Source organism: Vespa crabro, chromosome 17, assembly GCF_910589235.1.
Source record: "Vespa crabro chromosome 17, iyVesCrab1.2, whole genome shotgun sequence".
Lineage (NCBI taxonomy): Eukaryota > Metazoa > Arthropoda > Insecta > Hymenoptera > Vespidae > Vespa > Vespa crabro.
The window spans coordinates 5,630,625-5,650,946 of NC_060971.1; the positions used below are offsets into that span (position 1 = coordinate 5,630,625).

At 37.8% G+C, this 20,322-nt stretch overlaps 1 protein-coding gene across 3 annotated transcripts in view; it reads left to right on the plus strand.

The window, feature by feature from the left end:
• The window catches only part of LOC124430119 (Krueppel-like factor 6), a 232,050-nt gene extending 212,719 nt beyond the window's left edge, over nucleotides 1–19,331 (plus strand). For all 3 annotated transcript variants that reach the window (XM_046976253.1, XM_046976254.1, XM_046976252.1), the window contains 3 exons: nucleotides 6,839–7,169; nucleotides 12,263–12,474; nucleotides 17,698–19,331. In XM_046976253.1, coding sequence (XP_046832209.1) covers nucleotides 6,839–7,169; nucleotides 12,263–12,474; nucleotides 17,698–17,870 — 716 coding nt within the window. In that variant the 3' untranslated portion in view covers nucleotides 17,871–19,331. The remainder of the gene's footprint in view (nucleotides 1–6,838; nucleotides 7,170–12,262; nucleotides 12,475–17,697) is intronic.
• Nucleotides 19,332–20,322: the final 991 nt, after the last annotated feature.

Here is a 20,322-nt window from a genome sequence, read left to right on the forward strand (position 1 = left end):
TTTGTTTTGTTTATTACAAGGTGGTAATTTACTTTTCTAAGCTCGTTAAATAAGATAAATGCGAGATAAAAGATTTTCAAGACGAATAAATTTGTCGCGACTAAAACGAGCCGTAATAGTAATAGTAGTAGTAACAGTAATAGTAGCAATAGTAGTAATAGTAATAGTAGTAGAAATAGTAGTAGTAGTAGTAGTAGGCCTATGTCAACCGAGTGTCCCTCGCTTTTTCTCGTTACTTCTAACCATTTATGGAACACGGAGGAGAGGCCGATTACGCGATCGGTCGTGCTCCTCGACATGCTCGAGATATTCCATCCGGTCACCGACTAACGAGGTGTGCAATATGGACGATGGGTAATTAATTAACCATTTCACTCCATCCGAACGAGACACCTTTCTACTTTATCCTAGTAGCTAAATCCTATGTCCTAAATCCTACATTCTAAATCCTACATCCTAAATCCTAAATCCTGAATTCTAAATTGGAAGTACGACATAAAAAAAAAAATAAAAACATACGAAAAAAGAAAGAAAAACAAAGAGGATAGAATTATTATAAAAGTATTCCCGATATAATCGAGATCTTCGGTATGAACGAACCAAGAAATAATCCGCTTCGACCTTCGTTCCGCAACCTGTAAGATACGTTGTTGCGGTACTGGTGCAATGCGATCGGCCGCACGGCGGTAAGGCCGTATCTTCGAGCCGCAGAATACATTATCCTGAAGATTAGTGTGCGAACGATACGAGAAAAGGTATATCTACATAGACGAGAACGTTCTCAGTCGTATCTCGATCGTGCTCGCGTGTACACCTATGTACATATATATAAATATAAATATATATGTAAATATATAAATATATATATATATTTATATATATATATATATATATATATGTGTGTGTGTATAAAAGGGACGATGAGCTTATTTAATGCCGTGGGTGTCCGTTTAAATTCGTACGTATGCAGGTGCGTGCCAAGTAACTCCTTATCTTCCTGAATATACTACTAGCAAAGTAATACATATGTACGATCACTCGAAAGCTTTGTAATAATGATGTTTAAGCAATTAAAGACTACCGCGTTGCGTATTAACGCTTACGTTATGCAACTTGATCCAGATTGATTGACCAAAAATCTAAGTATTTACTTATCTGAGATTGAACACAGCTAATATTTAATAAAGATATATTCAAGGTATTATTCCATTAGTTAGAACTAAGAAAATCTAAGGATTAGTTCGAATTTTATTTAAGAAATTATTCATTATCCTTCTTTTTCTCATAATTAATTATGAAACTGAGAGGTAATGTTCATAAATGTTGCACTCAAGTGCAAGTTAAACAACTATTCATAAATATCAAGTAACAGCAGCTATGGGAAGCTCGATAATACCGATGATCTTTCACACTTACCATCTCTCTTTCTCTCTCTCTTTCTTTTTTCTCCATAAAGAAATCTATCATTTATTTTTGGGAAATGAGATAAAAAAGAAAATAAATATAAAAAGAAAAAGCGAAAGAGAAAGAGAGACAGAGAGAGAAATAGAGAATCAGCAGCACGCGGTGAGATTCATCTACAAACGATTACCAGGTGAAGGTGCACCGACGAAGAGACGTGCATTCTCGTCCATGCTATCTCTCTCTCTCTCTCTCTCTCTCTCTCTCTTTCTCTGTGTATGTGTGTGTGTTTCTCTCTGTCTCTCTCGAATACACCACGACGATGCACCGGCATGCCAAGCTAAAGCCAACCTGCACACCTCGGCTCGTCTATCACGCTCGGATAGATTTATCGAGTATCGGCACCAACCGCCAAGTGTCCCGCCTCACTTCGACAATTTATATACCCTATGTGTTTCCTTCGCAAAGACATTGCCAGCGAAGATGCACTATGACGAGATGTTCGAATCGAATGCAACTCCTCCCTCCTTGAAACTCGCCAACACAACTATCGTATACTTTTATTTATTTATTTTTTCTTTTCTTTTTTATTCGAATTATGCATACATACATATATATATATATATATATATATATATATATATGTATGTATATATATGTATATATATAGATAGATATATATGTATGTATGTATGTATGTATGTATGTATATATATACACCAGCCGAACGAATTAAACGAAACGAATTTCTTATCCACTTACTTCTAATTCCAACATCGATTTTACTCGGGCTAAAGCTAATCCATCGGTACGTTAGACACGACTAAAACAACATGTATTTCCATCGAAATCATCAGTTATTCCGCTCGATACACTGATCTATATTCTTAGCTAGCCTCGATAGGATCTGTCGCAAAAATCGAAATGTTCGTGGACTAAAGTATTCTCATAGAAGTGGATTATATTACTCTATTTCGATTCTATTTAAGAGAAATTGTAAAAAAAAAGGTTAAAAAAGAAAGATTAAAAAGAAATTTCCATCATGCTATGACATAAAAGAATCTTTTAAAGATAAAAACTTAAAAGAATATCAATCATGTCTCATTCCCCAAAAACAAAACAAAGACAAAGAGAGAGAAAGAGAATAAATAAAACGTAGATATATAAAACACTATAATTACATATCGATTTACAGATCAGAAACCAGTCGACGTCGTTTTTAAAGAATTTTCTTGACGTCTTCCATCCTGATACCTCCCGGGCCATGAATGAATTATTATGCCCGCTTGCAGATCAATTCCGTGCAAGTTATGCTAACGTCTTATTCGGCCCTCACCAGTGAACATCGTCCCACACTGGATCCCTCCTTGTGATTACGCAGGAGAACTCTCGTTGGTTTACTTGCCGTTTATCGAAACTCTTCCAAGAAACATAAACGGTACTCTAGGTAGTTTCGAATCGATGAGCCTGATGATACGATCCGATTCACAAAGCTTCTTATTTCGTATCCTAACGTCAGTATTGAAAATGATAATTAAGACATTCCATGAAAACGTTGAATACGATTAAAATCTTTAAAGGCTTATATATATATATATGTATATATATGTATATATGTATGCTTTCACTATAACTTGCAATTAACACAAGGAACGTAAAAGAGGTGGCTTTTAATTATTATAAAAGACAACGTTAATACGTTGGCAAGTCTTCTTATACAAGCTTGCTAATTAATTTCAACCATAATTTTCGAAAGAAGAAGAAGAAGAAGAAGAAGCCGACGGTAATGACGAATTTTTATCCATCGGAATATCTATTACTTACTAGAACGTAAATCGGCATGGTCTTAGTCATAACACGCTTGGTACCTGTTATTTCGCGCGATAAATCCTGATCCGTGCCTTGGTCCGGCACGATGAGAAATAATAATCTAGGATTAATTGGTTGAAGGCGGATCGCCGACTAATCCTCATTTTGTTCGTTAAACCGGAAACTTAATTAAAAACTCACGTCTAACGAGTTCCACGATACGGGTGGCACGTCCACCCACTTAACGTGCGCTTACTCGTGCTCACGTATCGACGAGTCGAAGGTGGAGAAACGAGAGAAGAGAGAACGTGAACGTAAAACTATCTCTCTCTCTCTCTTTCTATATATGTGTATATATATATATCTATCTATCATCTATCTATCTCTTTTCTTTCTCTCTTTACTTCTTTCTAGTCACGTATAAGAACGACTTAGATTCCTTACAATATATATATATATATATATATATATATATATATATATACATCCTGATAATCGATGATGCAGCGCAACAGGTTACCTTCTAATTTCTATTTTCGAAGAGTCGAAAAATTTTTCTTAAATCCATCGTTTCTCCTTTACAATCGTGAGTTTAAATCGAGCGTGTATCGTCTTCGAGTACAATAGTTCCGCTTGGCATACCGTTAGCAGACCGATACGAATATTCTCCATGGGGGTCAAAGTGCACGACGCAGCTAAGAACGGATATAGACTCGTTCTCTATCTCTCTTATTCACTCACTCACTCACTTATTCTCTTTCTCTTTCTCTCTCTCTCTCTCTCTCTCTCTCTCTCTGTTTCTCTTTGTTCAACTCCTCCCACTTGATTCATCCTCTTCTTCCCATGGATTAGCTAAGCCATGTGTTTTATTTCTTATTGAGCACGTAAAGTACGCTTTCATCCTTCTCTCTCTCCCCCTTTCTCTCTCTTGATCACCCACTTATCTCCCTTTATCCTACAACTTCCTTCTTCTTCTTCCTTTCTTCCTTCTTCCTACCTTTTTCCTTCCTTTTTCCTTCCTTCCTATGTTTCTTCACGCAGGTATCCTTGGCAGCGGTCCATTAGCGTCAACCGATTATCCCTCAAATTGGTGAATTAGAAAAATCCACGCTACATACTTTGCTCATAAATCGGCGGATTAACCTCAGCATTTAACATTATCAATTACGTATGGCCTTTGACTCTAAGCTCGCTCGATCATAGTACGTCCGTGTCAGGCACAGTGAACGATAGAAGAGAGAAAAAGAGATAGTGAATAGTAAGTCCACGTTATTAGCGATAATGCTTGAGGTACACTTCGTTCTTGGCGTGGGCGAGCCAAAAAAGAAAAAGGAGGACACGATGTTGAACTTCGGAAGAAGAGAAGACCCGTCAGAATCTTCGGATGAGTCCGACATCCATTAGATAGCGAAGATCATAGTGCTCGGTCATAGGCAGAAAGAGTGAAAGACAGAGAGAGAGGGAGAGAGAGTTGTGTTAATGGCTCTAACGAGATGATGCCTGGAGGAGAGGGTGATGATGACGATGAATGGCGAAGGTGAATGAGCGACTTGTGTTCGAAGGATCGATTAATTGAACGACTAATTGCAACTACAAATTCGTTTCGAATGTATCGTCAAAGGTTCATGAAATATATAGATAATTGAAAATTCCTTGTGACCGTTAGCAATTGAAATTTTTTTTGGTCATTCATATTCGACACTCCCTTATCTCCCCTGTCCCCCTCTCCCTACCCATCCGATCATCGTCGAAATGAAACTATATGTCCGTGTGCGTCTGTCCATGCTCGCGTCGAGTCGGTTCGCGTGTTTACATAAATCTCCACCCTGTTGATTCACGACGGACGGGAAAACTCGCGTGCCAGTATCGCGTTACGCAATATCGCATGCTCGACTCGGCCATAAATGATCGTTCCTCTCTCCAAAATCGATTATCTCTTAATCCCGTTAGCTTGCTCGAGCGTATCGCGTACTACTTAATTCGTAAACCGATTGCAACGGTACATGCCATCTTATGGATTCTACTTCGGTAATCGTTGTCCTTTGGTAACGACAATGAAAATACGAATGCGATATATTAATGAAATATTCACGGTATATATATATGTGTGTGTGTGTGTGTGTATATATATATATATATATATATATACACAATTTTTTTTTTCATTTCTTTTTCATCTTTCATCGAGCAAAAAAATTATAAGATAACAAAGTAACGAATACCTCTATAAAGGATAGCCGCCGATTACGTGTTTACTAATTACATACTCGAGTAATTTAGCATGGCGAAGGAACTATTAGCGCGTAACGAGGTAGTCCCTTAGAAATAACAATTTTATAACGATCACGACGAGGCACCGTACTTGGACGTGGACTTGGACGAAGATCGGAGAGGCGCACGCGTCTCTACTTTAAAATTAAAGCGAGTCTCTGATAGTCAATAGATTATCGTTCGCTATGTAGCAAAGGCTTAACATATCGGTAACCTCCTAGCATGAACGCTACTTGCCAATCTATTGACCAGGAGTATTAATTAGTAACAGTAATGTCATGGACGTTTAACATGCCTCTTGTACCACGCGCACGTTGTAAGCACCAAGCAAGAAGATATCGTTCTATCGTGGCAAGCTCAAAGTAACAATCCAATGACGTTCGGAGATTGCTAAAGAATTTCTTCGTATGCTTAACGGTTTATAATATCCTCTTTTAAGGGCCCTAAAACCTTTAAGGAAAGGGACCTTTGCACTTATGACAGACATGCCAAACGTTAATATCGATTATCGGCTCCATGGAATTGACTAATTGGCATTGAATTAACAGCGCCACTTTAACGCAAGCGATTTTCTTTTAATACACCATAGATTTAAACCAGCACCTTGAGCACGAACTAAAGCTTTTCTAATCCTTAAAAATCGACTTGATTATTAATAGGATATTTATGCTAGTCTAATGACTAACTGCCGTATTAAATACTAACGCTCAACCTGTCCCCGCTAATTCTACCTGAGAACTATACGATTGGAATATATGTAGAAAAGAGAAACGAACAAAAAAAAGTAATTACATATATATATATATATATATATATATATATATATATATATATATATTAAAGAGAGATGATAAACAGAAAAGTTTTTAAAATTTCTGACGAGTCCTTCGGAAATACGGGGAAGGAGGAGAAGAAGAAGAAGATAAAAAAAGTAAAAAAGAAAGAAAAACCACATCTATCGAAGATCATGACGCGTTACGTGATTCGCCGTCGAATGATTTGTGGAAACGTCTTCGGTTGCTCGGAGCTTGTCAGCGACCTGCTGCGTGTGCCTCGCAACGAGCCGCGTTTTATGTAGCCCGTTTATCCGCGAAAGGTTGTCCGTCGTTTCCCAAGAGTTTCGACCTTCGATCTTCGATCTTTCCTGCTCGATACGATCTTTTAAAGAACGGCATCAACATCGATCGCACGTACAAAAAGTAACAAAGTTAAATCGTTTCAAATAAATTATCATCCTTCGCCTTCGTTAATCACGTTGAATTATTATAATTCTTGCTCTTCCTTATTTCCTTTTTTTTTTCTTCATTGACCTTATTAGAACCTAAATCGAGACACGAATCTCTTCTTTTGTTTACAGTGTCGCCAACGTTGCCATCATTGGGAGAAGCAGCATGGGAAAGGGAACAGGAACGAGATCGGGAAAGAGAGAGGACACGAGAGAGGGAACGCGAAAGAGGACGAGATAGGACTGCCGAGAATGAGAGGGAACGACAACAGGAACGGGAGAGTGCGATCAGGGAGAGAGAAACGCGAGATCGAGAGAGAGAACGAGATCGCGATCGTGAGAGACAAAGGGAAAGGGAAAGAGAAAGGGACGTAGCCGTTTGCGTTATGGAACCACCCGACCCAGTATTCGTATCATCCCCTGCAGCACTTCTCGCTTTGCAAAGGATAAAGGAGGCATCTCTGTGAGTTACATTATTTTTTTCTTCTTCTTCTTCCTCCTCCTCCTCTTCTTCTTCGTTGAACCAATAATACTTGCAAAAATATTTCAATGGCACAATACACCGATGAAAATGAAAAACTCGGGAAATAATAACAAACAAACATTAAAATAAATAAATAAGTAAGTAAATAAGTAAGTAAGTACATGTGTCAATCAAATATGATGAGCCAAAAAGACCGACTTTATTATTCGTCTTTGGATCGGTCGAAAACAGCAGGATATCCTGACTCGTTCACTTAACTAGGATCCTCGATCGTTACGTAGCACAGCATATTTCATCGAATGTATAAGCAACGTCCAGCGATAATAAGACAAGATCATACACTCGCTGTAAATCTCCTTTAATTTGCCCTCTCTCTCTCTCTCTCTCTCTCTCTCTCTCTCTCTCTCTCTCTCTCTCTCTCTCTCTCTCTCTCTCTCTCTCTCTCTCTCTCTCTCTCTCTCTCTCTGTCTTTCTTCTAGGTTATACGAGCTTGACTTTGGTGTCGAAAGAAAAAGAGAAAAAAGAAAGAGAGAGAGAAAGAGGCTTACTCCTTCATTTAAAAAAAAAACAAAAGAAAAATTGAGATAAGGAAGGGCTGGGTAACGAGATGATTAGAAAACATTGTAATATCGTGACACCTATGCTAACAAACCGTACTGTGTGTATGTATATATATATGTGTGTGTATGTGTATTTTGGAGTAGGTATATGTATATTTTCACGATTTCATCATTTCTTTCATTCTCTTATCCCTTTCCTTGTACTTTTCTTCTTCTTAATATTACAAATTCCTATCACACATTCGTTTCTTTGATCGTCCCTCAAAATAAAGTCTTGGAATAAGATCGACAATTTAGCAAGGTTCCATCAGTTAAAAACAAAAAATCATCGTCTCGATTCGAGTTCACATTAAATAATAAAAATAATATCGTCTTCTCATTACCTTCCAACGAAGTAAAGTTAACGTTAACATCTTTCATTCGACTTTTGACTTCTCTGACGCTTCTACCACGGTGATTCAATCCGATGCCGTTAAGCTCCGACCGATAACGATAGTTATACTTCGCTGCAAGTATAAATCACGACGCTTTGCTCACCCTTACTTCTCTCTTTCTTTCTCTTTCCCTTTTTCCGCACGCGCATAAACATAAACGTATCTTCTCGATACCCGCATACGAGCACCCCCCATCGAGAAGGAGAACCGCTTTGCCACAAATATACTCCGCTATTTCATCTTCCCGTGTATCTATTAGCTCGTCTTGTCGGCTCGTTCAGTCGAATGAAAAATTGTCCGATAATCGTATCTCTCTTTCTCTCTCTCCCTTTTTCTCTCTCTCTTGTTATCTCTCCCTCTCTCTCTCTCTCTCTCGCTTTATTTCTTGCATACGATAAACGTTAGCAAGTAGTAAATGGTTACTTAGCTCTCTTAAATAAATTTCATTTCAAAGGCTTAAATCAATTCTTTCTCTGTGTTACAATTAATTAGATAGAATAAATCCTGCGACATAGATCGTATTGACGTACAACCTGGAAATAAGATCATTCGAAAAGATTCTTAGCTTGGTTACATTTTCGTAGTTAGCCATTCAAATGAAGGCAGAGAAAAAGGAAGCATGAGAGAGAGAGAGAGAGAGAGAGAGAGAAAGAGAAACGATATCGATCAAAAGTAATTTCGAACGGGCAAGTTTGCATTCGTGAATCGAGCACTGGATCTTACGACGATATCAAAAAGAAGAAAAGAAAGATCACGAAGGTACGTAGTAGGTAGATACATAGGTAGGTAGGTAGGAAGGTAGATAGGTAGGTAGGTAAGTACGTACGTACGTACGTACGCGTCACCTTGAAAAGAGTTTCTACAGGGAGTGGCGGCTATCCTTCGTCGGGAACGTGCCCGAGCGCATGTTACCAGCGATCTTATTATAACCTTCGTCCAATTAAGCGGCTTTCGAATCGTCCCTGTACTCGTCCCAACGGAGTTATCGCGCGCTGTAAATTAGCTTATCCGGTTCTCGCGATTCTCGATCGAGTACCTTGAAACAAGGGGTGGATATACGTCTCTCTTTCTCTCTCTCTCTCTTTCGTTCTCTATCTACAAAGAAATATCTAATTCTTTTAAAACTAATATATAAGTTAACTATTGATCAATGCTTCTAATAAACAAGAAGAGAACTACTTTAAAGGAAAACTACCGAGTATCGTACTTATCTTATTATCTATGAAAATATCAATATGTCAACTTTTACGATTAAACTATATAAACTATAATATATCGAACGCGTCAATGGTAACGGCACAGTTACACTCGATTTTATGGGATAAGAAGAATGAAACTGATCGATGGTAGTTGTCTCGAGATCGTGTAAATTTATTTCTATTGATTCGAATAAAATTTGAACTTTGACCGACTGATCCATTAACGATTCGGAATCCGTAGCGAATTCCAAAGTCAGGGTCGGTCATCGTCCGGATCTCTTTCAACGAAACTTTCTTCCTTATATCGAGATTCCCGAGAAAGAGAGAGAGAGAGAGAGAGAGAGAGAGAGGGAGAGAGAAAAAGAGAGGGGAGAAAGCAACACGAATTCACCGTTTTTGTAACGTTTCGTGCGGACGTTTGTGAAACGAAAGCGGATCTAGATGATCTCGCCCTGGCCATACCAAAAAACAGGTCCCACTGGAGTACCAAGCGTCAAGATAAGATTGATCGAACGAGTTCGATACCAACGCTCCTTGTCTCATCTTTTCTCTCTCTCTCTCTCTCTCTCTCTCTCTTGCTTTTTCTTTCTTGGATTACACCGACTTCATAAACTTACGAAAAAGGACAAAGAAAGAAAGAAAGGAAAAAGAACAGAAAGAAAGAAAGAAAGGAAGAAAGGAAGTAAATAAAAGAGGGTGAGAAGAAGAAAGCTAAAATCTCTTTCGAGAATTCCTCTTATTGTTCAGCCAAAAAAGGTTTCTTTGACTCTTCAACGAAGAAACGACTCACAGAGGGTGTCCTTTATACATTCGACGGTCTCGTAAAATAACGCAACATTAGTGTGGCGAGACAACTTTTCCTTCTTCCTCTTTGAAAATGACTACTGTATTTGCTAAGAAACTCTGCTGTATTGCATTTCATCGATTAGCCTTAATATATATTTGTCCTGCCAACAGGCTGTTTCAATAATCTTAGTTTTTGTTAGGGAAAAGAAAAAAAGAGGAAAAGAAAAAAACAGACAGCCACACAGGAGAGAAAAAGACATACACATATAGACGCACACATACATACACGCACGCACGCACGCACGCACACACACACATAACCAAGGAAATATTATTCGATCTTAATAAAACGAATAATCTCGTCGAAGACGTTTTGCGTTATTTGATAGGTTTTGATAACAAATCGTAAATCCTATTGAATATTATAGGTCTACGAAGTGGAACGTAACAACGTCATGCTCGCTTAATTGTTCGGTGCTTGGCTATAGCCTTGAATTTATATACTCGTAAACGGGGTGAGAAGAAACGACGATGAAACGACGATGAAACAACGCGGAAGCTGTATTCTCTCTGTTGGATCGTCAACCGAACCGAACTAAGCTATACTGAACTGAACTAATATTAAAGATCCGAGGGAAATCGATTATCGGTATACATTAACAACATTCAAATTCCTTTTCACGATTTTATCGTGCTTGTTTTCTTCTTGTTTGTTTTTTCTTTTTTTTTTTTTTTTTTGCTTTTTTCATGAAACTCCGATACTAACGTTGATTTTTTCTTTTTATTTTTTTTAACATATCTTTCGTTCGTCCTTGTAAAACACGTGAAGGAAAAAAATTCTATGTCAATTTAAAGAAAGAAAGAAAGAGAGGGAGAGAGAGAGAGAGAAAAAGTAAAAGAAAAGATGAAGACGTCGCCACGTAGCCACCATATCGGAATTGAAATCGGTCGTCAGATTTTTTGCCAATCGCGCGTTCGCTCGTCATAATCAACGTCACCGGCAATACCGCGTGGCGTATAGTTAAACGAATGCTTGGACAAGAACGCGTTTGAAAAAGTGATCTCCTCGCGAAGCGGTCGGGTTTTACTCTTTTCAAAGAGAGACAGACACCGGCTGTCGAGACTTCTCTCATTGGTTGTACATCAAAACTCAACATCATGATTTCAATTGATGATTACCTCCTAACTGATCAACGTACGGATCCTAATGACACTTTTCCACGTTGACGATGCAAAATCTAAGAAAGGTTCGATTGAAATCGAAGATGATTCGATTCTATTCGATTCGATTCGATCCAATCCGATCCGATCGGATCCGATCGGATTCGTAATTACTGGGAAAATGATTAGAAAGTTGAGAAAGAAGAAGAAGAAGATGAAGAAGAAGAAGAAGAAGGACGGTGGCGAGTAACCGGCTAACCGGTTTCGAGGATAATTTATGTGCTCTTCCTTTCTCGCCGATCCCCTCCTCGACAAATCGGTCGCGTGAATCATCCAAGAAGCGAACGATTCGAACGCGTCTTCGTCGTCGTCGCCGTCGTCCTCGTCGTCGTCGTCGTCGTCGTCGTCGTCTTCATCGTCTTCTCGTCTTATAGATTCGACCTTTCGATCTTATATGGATATGAATCGAGAATGTCGAATGAGAAGGGGACCGTTGTGTGTCCTCGCTTTTCAGAAGATAACAACAATTATCCATATCGATGATTAATGCTATTCCTCTTTTGACAGCCTTCGCGAGTTTTATTCTTTTGTTAATGATATTTTCAAGGACAAAAGTTCTTCCATAATATTTAATATGCCTACCAAAAAATTTTTCTTCTTCTTCCTCTTCATTTTCGTTTTCTTTTTTCTTTCTTTTTTTTTCCTTTTGATCAAAGAATCATAAGAGAAAAAAACATTGCACTCTTAATCGCGTATTAATGCCACAATGTATCTCGTAATATCTCTTGGAATTTTTCGATAGAACTAATAATGTAGCAAACAAACGCTTTTAATGGAAAAGAGAAAGGAAGAAGAAGAAAAAGAAGAAGAAGGAAAGAAAAATACGAGGGAAAAGAAAAACTGAAAATTTGTCGTCATTTAATTGATTTCAGTGTCTTTCACAAACGACCAACGCTGGCGAGTGGCATCGGATTGAGCGGTAGAGCTAATGCCAGCGTGGGTGGAAACGGAGCTAGTTTAGGGGTCGACAGTGAGTGCGGCGACGCGTTGAAAAGGCGCAAGGTTCACAGATGTGACGTAGCAGGCTGTGACAAGGTCTACACTAAAAGTTCCCACCTGAAGGCACACAAGAGAACTCACACCGGTAAGTTAATAGTGAATTTCTTATAGATCGATCTAAAATCCGTTGAAATTCGAGATTCTTAAAGAGTGACAACAAGAGGAGGGTATGCCAAAGGTTTTCTTTTCTAAACGTGCTGGTGTTTCTTGAAGGAAGAGCAACTCGTACATACATGACCATTTATTATCGTGTCACGAAAGAAAAAGAAAGAGAGAAAGAGAGAAAGAAGCTGAAAGAGGTCGCACACTCTTCGTTACCGTGGATCGTTATACTACATATATATATATATATATATATATATATATATATATATATGTGTGTGTGTGTGTGTGTATGTATACACACACATATGTTCTGTATATACAGAACGTCGAAAGAGCTCGTACTTGAAGAATTTCCGGTGGATAGGTACCTTCGTGAAGGCATCGCTGCTATATCCAGAGGAGGGCAGAGGCGGCGTGGAGAGGGCGTGGTCGTGAGAACCAGGATCTTTTGTCTGGTCCATGCTTCGACCACGACTCGTTGGAAATCGCGGTGCTCAACCTCCGACAATTAACCTTGATCCTACCTTCCTTTTTCGTCTCGTTATCCTCTCTTCTCTTCTCTCGCTGCTTTATTTTAATTTACTACAAGAGAGCGGGCAAGAGAGAGAGAGAGAGATATGTATATATATACATATATATATATATATATATAGTTGCAGCTATAGGTACTTCGTGTAGAGAAATTAGAAAAAGAAAGAAAAAAAAAGATAAAGATAAAGGAAAAGAAAAGAAAAGAGAGAAACTCAACGAATCGCTACGATGACATCCAAAGTATAGTAATGAAATTTTTGATTACTTTGCACATTAGGAAACGGGCATTATTATTTTACTACTTTTACGAAAGTCCAACGTCGTGATCGTTCGATACGAAAGGCCAGAACCTGATATACCAAGCTCAAACCACCGTTGTAAAGCGACCCGGAGAATAATAATTGTTTCAACGAGTGCGCACTGCGCGCTTCTTACCGTGTAAACTACCGTCTATTCGTCATTCTAACACCATTGCATTATACCGAGAGCGCAGAGTGAGAATGTTATATCTTTACTCGGTCTTCTATATACCTTCTGCATTTGCTCGGCTCTCAGAAGATGTGGGAAATGCCAATTCGTTGATCGCTGTGATCTCTTCCATCATATCTTGTGCTTACCATTTTTCTTTTTATATATACATGTATATATATACATATATATATATATATATATATATATATATATATATATATCCTCCTACGGTGAAGAAAACGTTTTTATTTTTGTATTCTTAACCGAAGTCCCCGAGAATATGGAAAAAAAAGATCTAAATAAAAATTGACGCGGAATTAAATTATAATAATTATAATACAAATAAATAGGGATCTTGTAGGAGGCACGTACATGTGTAATAACTAATGGCTCTTTAAAATGTTCCCCTAACGTTACATCATCCGATACGACGTAAATTAAACACAGTTCATGACACTATCTGAATAAAGTTTGTAACATTTATAATGGTACATCCTCATATGAACGTACAATGTCAGAGGTGCTTCGATCCTATCGATTTGGCTAAACATGTTATATCGATAACGGATACAACCTCGATTTTTCGATTACTTTTTTAACGATACGAGCCATACCTTCGAAGAAAATCTCGATATAATACCTCATTAGATTGTTCTTTGAATCATCCTAATGGCCGTTCTTAACGTTTTCAAATTATTCCGTACGAGTAAAATTTGAGAATCGCTGAGTGTAAGAAGGAGAACTCGATGGCAGAAGGTTAGCGTGACCCTTGATAGACAGGGATAAGGTTTAGTGAGATCTCATGTATCAATTAAAGCGAATTAGCCTTGGCATAAACTTGACAACGACCGTGAATTGGTTCCTTGTATCAAAGGATACGTCGATGTATGTTGGTATCTACTCAATACCAAGCACGAATACGCGTATATAAGAAGAGAGAACTGCGCTTCTACTTAGAATTCTTGCTGACAGGTCTACTATTAACAATGCACTTGTGCGATATGACCGAAGGCTGCGATTATCTACAATACCACCAGAGAAGTTAATGATATTTCCTGGTAAACACGAGTCTCGACATCGTTCAACGTTTTTAGAACATATTTTAAAAATATTATTTATATCTAACTCGTACTAGATCCAACGCTAAACGAAATATTTGATAATGACAATGATTTTACATTGAAATTCTTAGATTCTACGAATGTTCAAGATCGATTAAGAAAGATCTCGTATAAGTTGTACGCTCGTGTTCTTCCGTGTTCCCCATATCTCTTTCAAAATCTCATTATTCCTATGACTAAAACTATTATACATTCCTCGCGAGATACGCATCCTGTTATTTGCTAGAATGTTATGCACAAATGCGTTGCTTTTTATGAGAGAGAAAAAAGACAAGAAAAAAATGAGAGAAAGAGTGAATAAAGTTCATTGGAAAAGCGAGAAAAAGATGACGCGAGTTTCACAACTTTGTATAAAGAGCAATAAGTAACATTCATTGTCAGATTTACATTTTTATCCTAATAAACCTCATAAATATAGTCGATTCGTCCCTCGTTAACGGCACGCATCGTGTTTGTCATTTACAGTCAACTCTTTCTTCTCCTCCTCTTTTTTCTCAACGAGACGCGACGCAACGCGATAATTATGCTTCGTGTGGACAAAAAATTCATGTTATAAGGAAAACGAATTGCAATATTATATACTTCCGATGATAAAATGATAATAATTAAATTAGAATAGCTTTCGTCGATGCTTCAAAAAATATTAGGTGATATTTCCAACTGATTTATCTCTTTTTGTCTTGTTTCGATTGGAAACGATCCTAACAACGTCCTAACGATATTAAAAAGAAATCTCAATTCATCTCGATAATATGAACAACAACAATTTTGTTTCGTTCATCGTTTACTCAGAGATTCAAATGATATAAATTTTTTATCACAAAGGAACGAGCTGAACGTTTTACCTTCTATCGAATGAGAAAGAAAAGAAAGAAAAAAAAACGATAGATAGATAGAGAGAGAGAGAGAGGGGGGGGGAGAGAGAGAGAGAGAGAGAGAGAGAGAGAGAGAGAGAGAGAGACAGACAGAGTACATTTGAAAACGAGTAATTAGCTTGGATTGGAGGCGTTAATGGTGGCCAATTATGTCGAAGCCTTCATTAAAATGAACGATCAAGGATGGCTCTTTATTAAGCTCGTTGAAAAATCGACGGGAGAGCTCGTAAAATGATATTACGGAAGGATCGCGAAGATTTTATAAAAATCATTCCCCAATTCCGTACGTCAGTACTCGACGTCACGATTATTAACGGAGAATTGTTAAGAGGGCTCATATCGTCACTTCGTAAATGTCATCGGGAAGAAGAAGGGAATATATAGGGAATACTTAAAAAGCCCGAGTTCAAAGTGTAAACGGAAATATATAAAGAGAGGACGATTCAACAAAACGATAACGATAACAATAACGATAACAATAACAATAAGAACAACAACGATAACGATAACGATAACGATAACAATAACAATAACAATAATAAGCCTAAAGCGATCGCATTTTCCCCCATGGAAGACGAGCGAGCTATTATACAACGTCAAAAACGTATCTGTTCTATTGTGAAGGAACGCAGCTTGGTAAAGGTATAGTGCATTCGCTATACTTGCACGTATTATGCGGTCATGAATCGACGTTACAAATGAGTGGCTAACTTCGTCGTTACGGTTAACTAATGAGCTTGGCGAGGTAACGCGGCGTTAATCTATGGCGCAATAAACGTAACGCTTCTATGGAAAAATGTGATCAAAATGCATTAATAATGTTAGAATTAATGTCTGTTCCGACGGTATATACATACTTGGCACCATACGCGTTTCGATCTAACGTACCATACGCTTTTACATTCACGAGGGAGAAAGAAAGAAAGAGAGAAAGAGAAAATAAAGAGAGACTGTGTGGGTGTCCGCTCGCGTCACTCGTAAATGGACTAATTACTCAAAATTACGTAAGCAACGACGCTACGACTTGTTTCCCCGTCATTAGTCGTTTGTACATTCTGAAAGAATTACATAATAATATTTCGCTCGATGATCGTTCGGATTTTAAAACGTTCGATTTAAATCTCTCTCTCTCTCTCTCTCTCTCTCTCTTTATCTAAATAGAAAACGTAAAAATTTCGTAGGAAGACGAACAAGAAAGATGGTGTAAATATAGCGATCAAACTCGAGATAGAAACTCGATGGCACGTCTCGTGGTCCACCTCTTTCTATTCTTTTCTCTCTCTCCGTCTTTCGATCAGCCATTATCCGCGTTTAGTCGAAAGCGCTTAATGGGATCGGCAGAGCATTCTCGATCGTAAAGTTCGATTATCCACGCTTCGTCTTGGTCGTGGTCTTCACTGGGAAGGACTGAAGTCGATTTTCAATTGCGTCATCGAGTTGTGATCGTTTCCACGTCCGGGCGGATGGTCAACAAGAAAGAGAGAGAGGGAGAGAGGGAGAGAGAAGAGAGAACGTGTTCTCTTTCTTTCCCTCTCTCTCTCTCCCTCTCTCTGTAATCTCTCTCGTCTTGAATCGAGAAATCCAACGTGGTGACTTGCATACAATAGAGGAGAGCGATGGGCGGTTTTCTGTACGAGATCCAGAGTCGTTGCAACGTGCGACAGCTGTCGAGACGTCTCTCGAAGAAGAGGGTCTTCTACGATAAGAGAACCGACTCTGGCCATGGAGATGGTTACAAGGACGTTCACGGCGTTACGAGCAATCCGCTGCGAAATGGAGCTACGAGCTCGCAAGAATAACGCGAAAGGAACGACCTCCGCTTGCAATAATTGGGTGTGAAAACGACACCAACGATTTTCTTTCTTTGTCTCTCTCTCTCTCTTCGCTCTCCGTTTTGATTATTATCTCTCTCGTTCCTTATCACATAGATATTATAGATCTATCCAAAATTTATAAATATGCGAAACTTATTTTATATAAAATAAGAATTTTTTATTAAATAATAATAATAATAATAATAATAATTGTACTTTAATTAATAATTAACATCTATCAACATTGATTTACTTAATTGTTGGTAGATAACTACTGATACGGTAAACGAGAATTCTCTTTTAAAATGATAGCACACAGAGACGTTATAAATTATTATTATTGTTGCACAGATAATCTCGTGTTAAGCTCGTTTCTTCTTATCTGTTACAGGAGAAAAACCGTATCAATGCACATGGGAAGGTTGCACGTGGAAGTTTGCACGTTCGGACGAGCTTACGAGACATTATCGCAAACACACCGGCCAAAAACCGTTCAAGTGCCATCTCTGTCAGCGATCGTTTTCTCGGAGCGATCATCTCTCTCTACATATGAAGAGGCACTGATAAGCTAACGTCCGAACACGACAAAGATAGATATTACGAGAAGAAGAATTAGAGAAAGAGAGAGAGAGAGAGAGAGAGAAAAGAACGGTGGATAGCGGAAAGAAGAAAAGGATGCTGTTGAACTCAAATTCATCGACGCAACCACCGAAAGAAAAAGAAAAAGAAAAAAAAATCAATATTTAAAGACTACGACGACGGAAACGACGATTTTTACATCGGGACCTGAAGAGCTTAGGCACTAATTTAGGATAGTCGTCTCGTTATGAACGACGAAGCCTGGCCGAATGAAACTAGAGAAGAAAGTTGAAGAATTTTTAGATTGTTCGTTTAGACTTAGAGCTTTTTCTATATTTTTTTCTTTCCTTTTGGTTTTCTTTTCTTTCTCATTTTGTTTATTTTTTCTTCTCTCTCTCTCTCTCTCTCTCTCTCTCTCTCTCTCTCTCTCTCTCTCTCTCTCTCTCTCTCTCTCTCTATCTATCTATCTATCTATCTATCTATCTATCTCTCTGTCTCTATCGCCTTTCAATACGACGATTATCTCACGCGATGATTATCATACTTCTCGACATACTTTTCTTTTTTTTTCTTCTTTTTCCCTTCCAACTCCGACATTAAAAATATTTTCCCATTCGATTTTTGTTTCTCTCGCCAATCAAATTCCTACGTAGTTACATATTGCACATCGCTTTTCAATTTTATCCGTATCAATTCGGCCTTTTATTTTTTCTTCTTTTCTATTTTTTTCGTTCCTTTTCGAAATCTCCTACGTTCTCGTTTCTCGAGATACTGTCGTCGTAAACTCACGACGAGTAGAACGAGTCAAAGTTATGCTGATATTAAATTATATTGACGTAGGTTAAAGAAACAAAAAAGAAAAGAAGAAGGAAAAAAAACAGAAAATAGAAAAAGATGAGAAAAGAGAAAAGCGAAAATGAAATGAAGTTGTTCGCAATGTTTAAAGAGAAAAATTTGCAAAAAAATATCATCGATAGGCTATTAATTATAATACATAACATCGATCATTATGCACAAAGAATTTCGCGTTTAGAAACGGACAATCATTTGCGTTTCGTTGAACGAAAGATTAGAAGACATTCTAAAAGGTCAGTATTATAAGTGCATTAAGCAATATCGTCGTGGCATTAAATCAATGCTTCTTCGTATATATACAATACATATACATATACATATATATATATATATATATATATATATATATATATATTACACATGCACACACACATACACATATATATATATATTTTTTTTTAGTCGTACGCTCTTCGATCGTTCGAAAGGATTTTTTTTCTTTTTTTTTTTTTAAACAACAAAGAGCAAGGACGACGTAGGCGTTAATTCGTCGAACGAATAATTTTTAATAGCCTCACGTCAAGGTGCCAAATATATATACATATATATATATATATATATATATATATATATATATATATATATATACATGTATATATATATATATATAAAAAAAAAAGGAAAAAAAATATACTAAAGAATAATAATAATGGTGCAAGGATTTTATACGTACGCGTTTAAAATTGTTAAAATTAAATAATCGATTGTAATATAAGATAAGAGACGCTCATATCAGAATTTTGTATGATCACGAAATAATATTTAAAAATTTCGGACAGCATCCTTAAATGATGATAGTGATCGATAATTTTGGATAAATGGTAACGGCAGCCTTGACGTTAAAGCCTAATTAAACAGCTTCGTTTAGCACGAGAGAGATAAAACTCGAATGGGAGGATCATTCGACTTTGCGCTTCTAACTTATGGATCGCAAATATCACGGGACCTCGCAAATCAGCACGCATTTACTCGCAACTATTTTGTGCTTAGAGATAAAAGATTTCGATGATAAGAGGATGAATAAGATAGATCGAATAAAAAGATTGGTCGAAAGAGATTCGATCTGATTGCAATTGTTACGTTGACGAAACGGATTGATTTCCTTTTTATTTCGCTAATACGCTAATTACGTTCAATACGTAAATTCAATAACGATAACGACGACGAGGACTATGACGAGGACTATGACGAGGACTATGACGAGGACTATGACGACGACGATGATAATGACGAGTACGACGGTCGATGGTAAATTAACATTGTTACGTGTTGTATTCCGATAGGTAATAGTGCCTTCTAAGATTAAGGATGAGAACGCTGCGTTAGGCCTTAAGTATTACTGCTAGTGCCTTAAGTCACGCGAATCTTCGTGCTTGTACACCTTTCATAATCCGACCCTTCGAATCCTCGCCCGAAGGAACGACGGGCAAAATCTTCACAACTCGTATGCGTTTAAACGTCTTCTCGATACGAGAGTCGCAAATCGTGCTCGAACTTTCACTCCTCGTGACTCGCTGTACCGTGGTGTCTACTAGTTCGTCGATCGATCTGTCGTCGAAACTCGAAAAAGTTATTTTGTTTG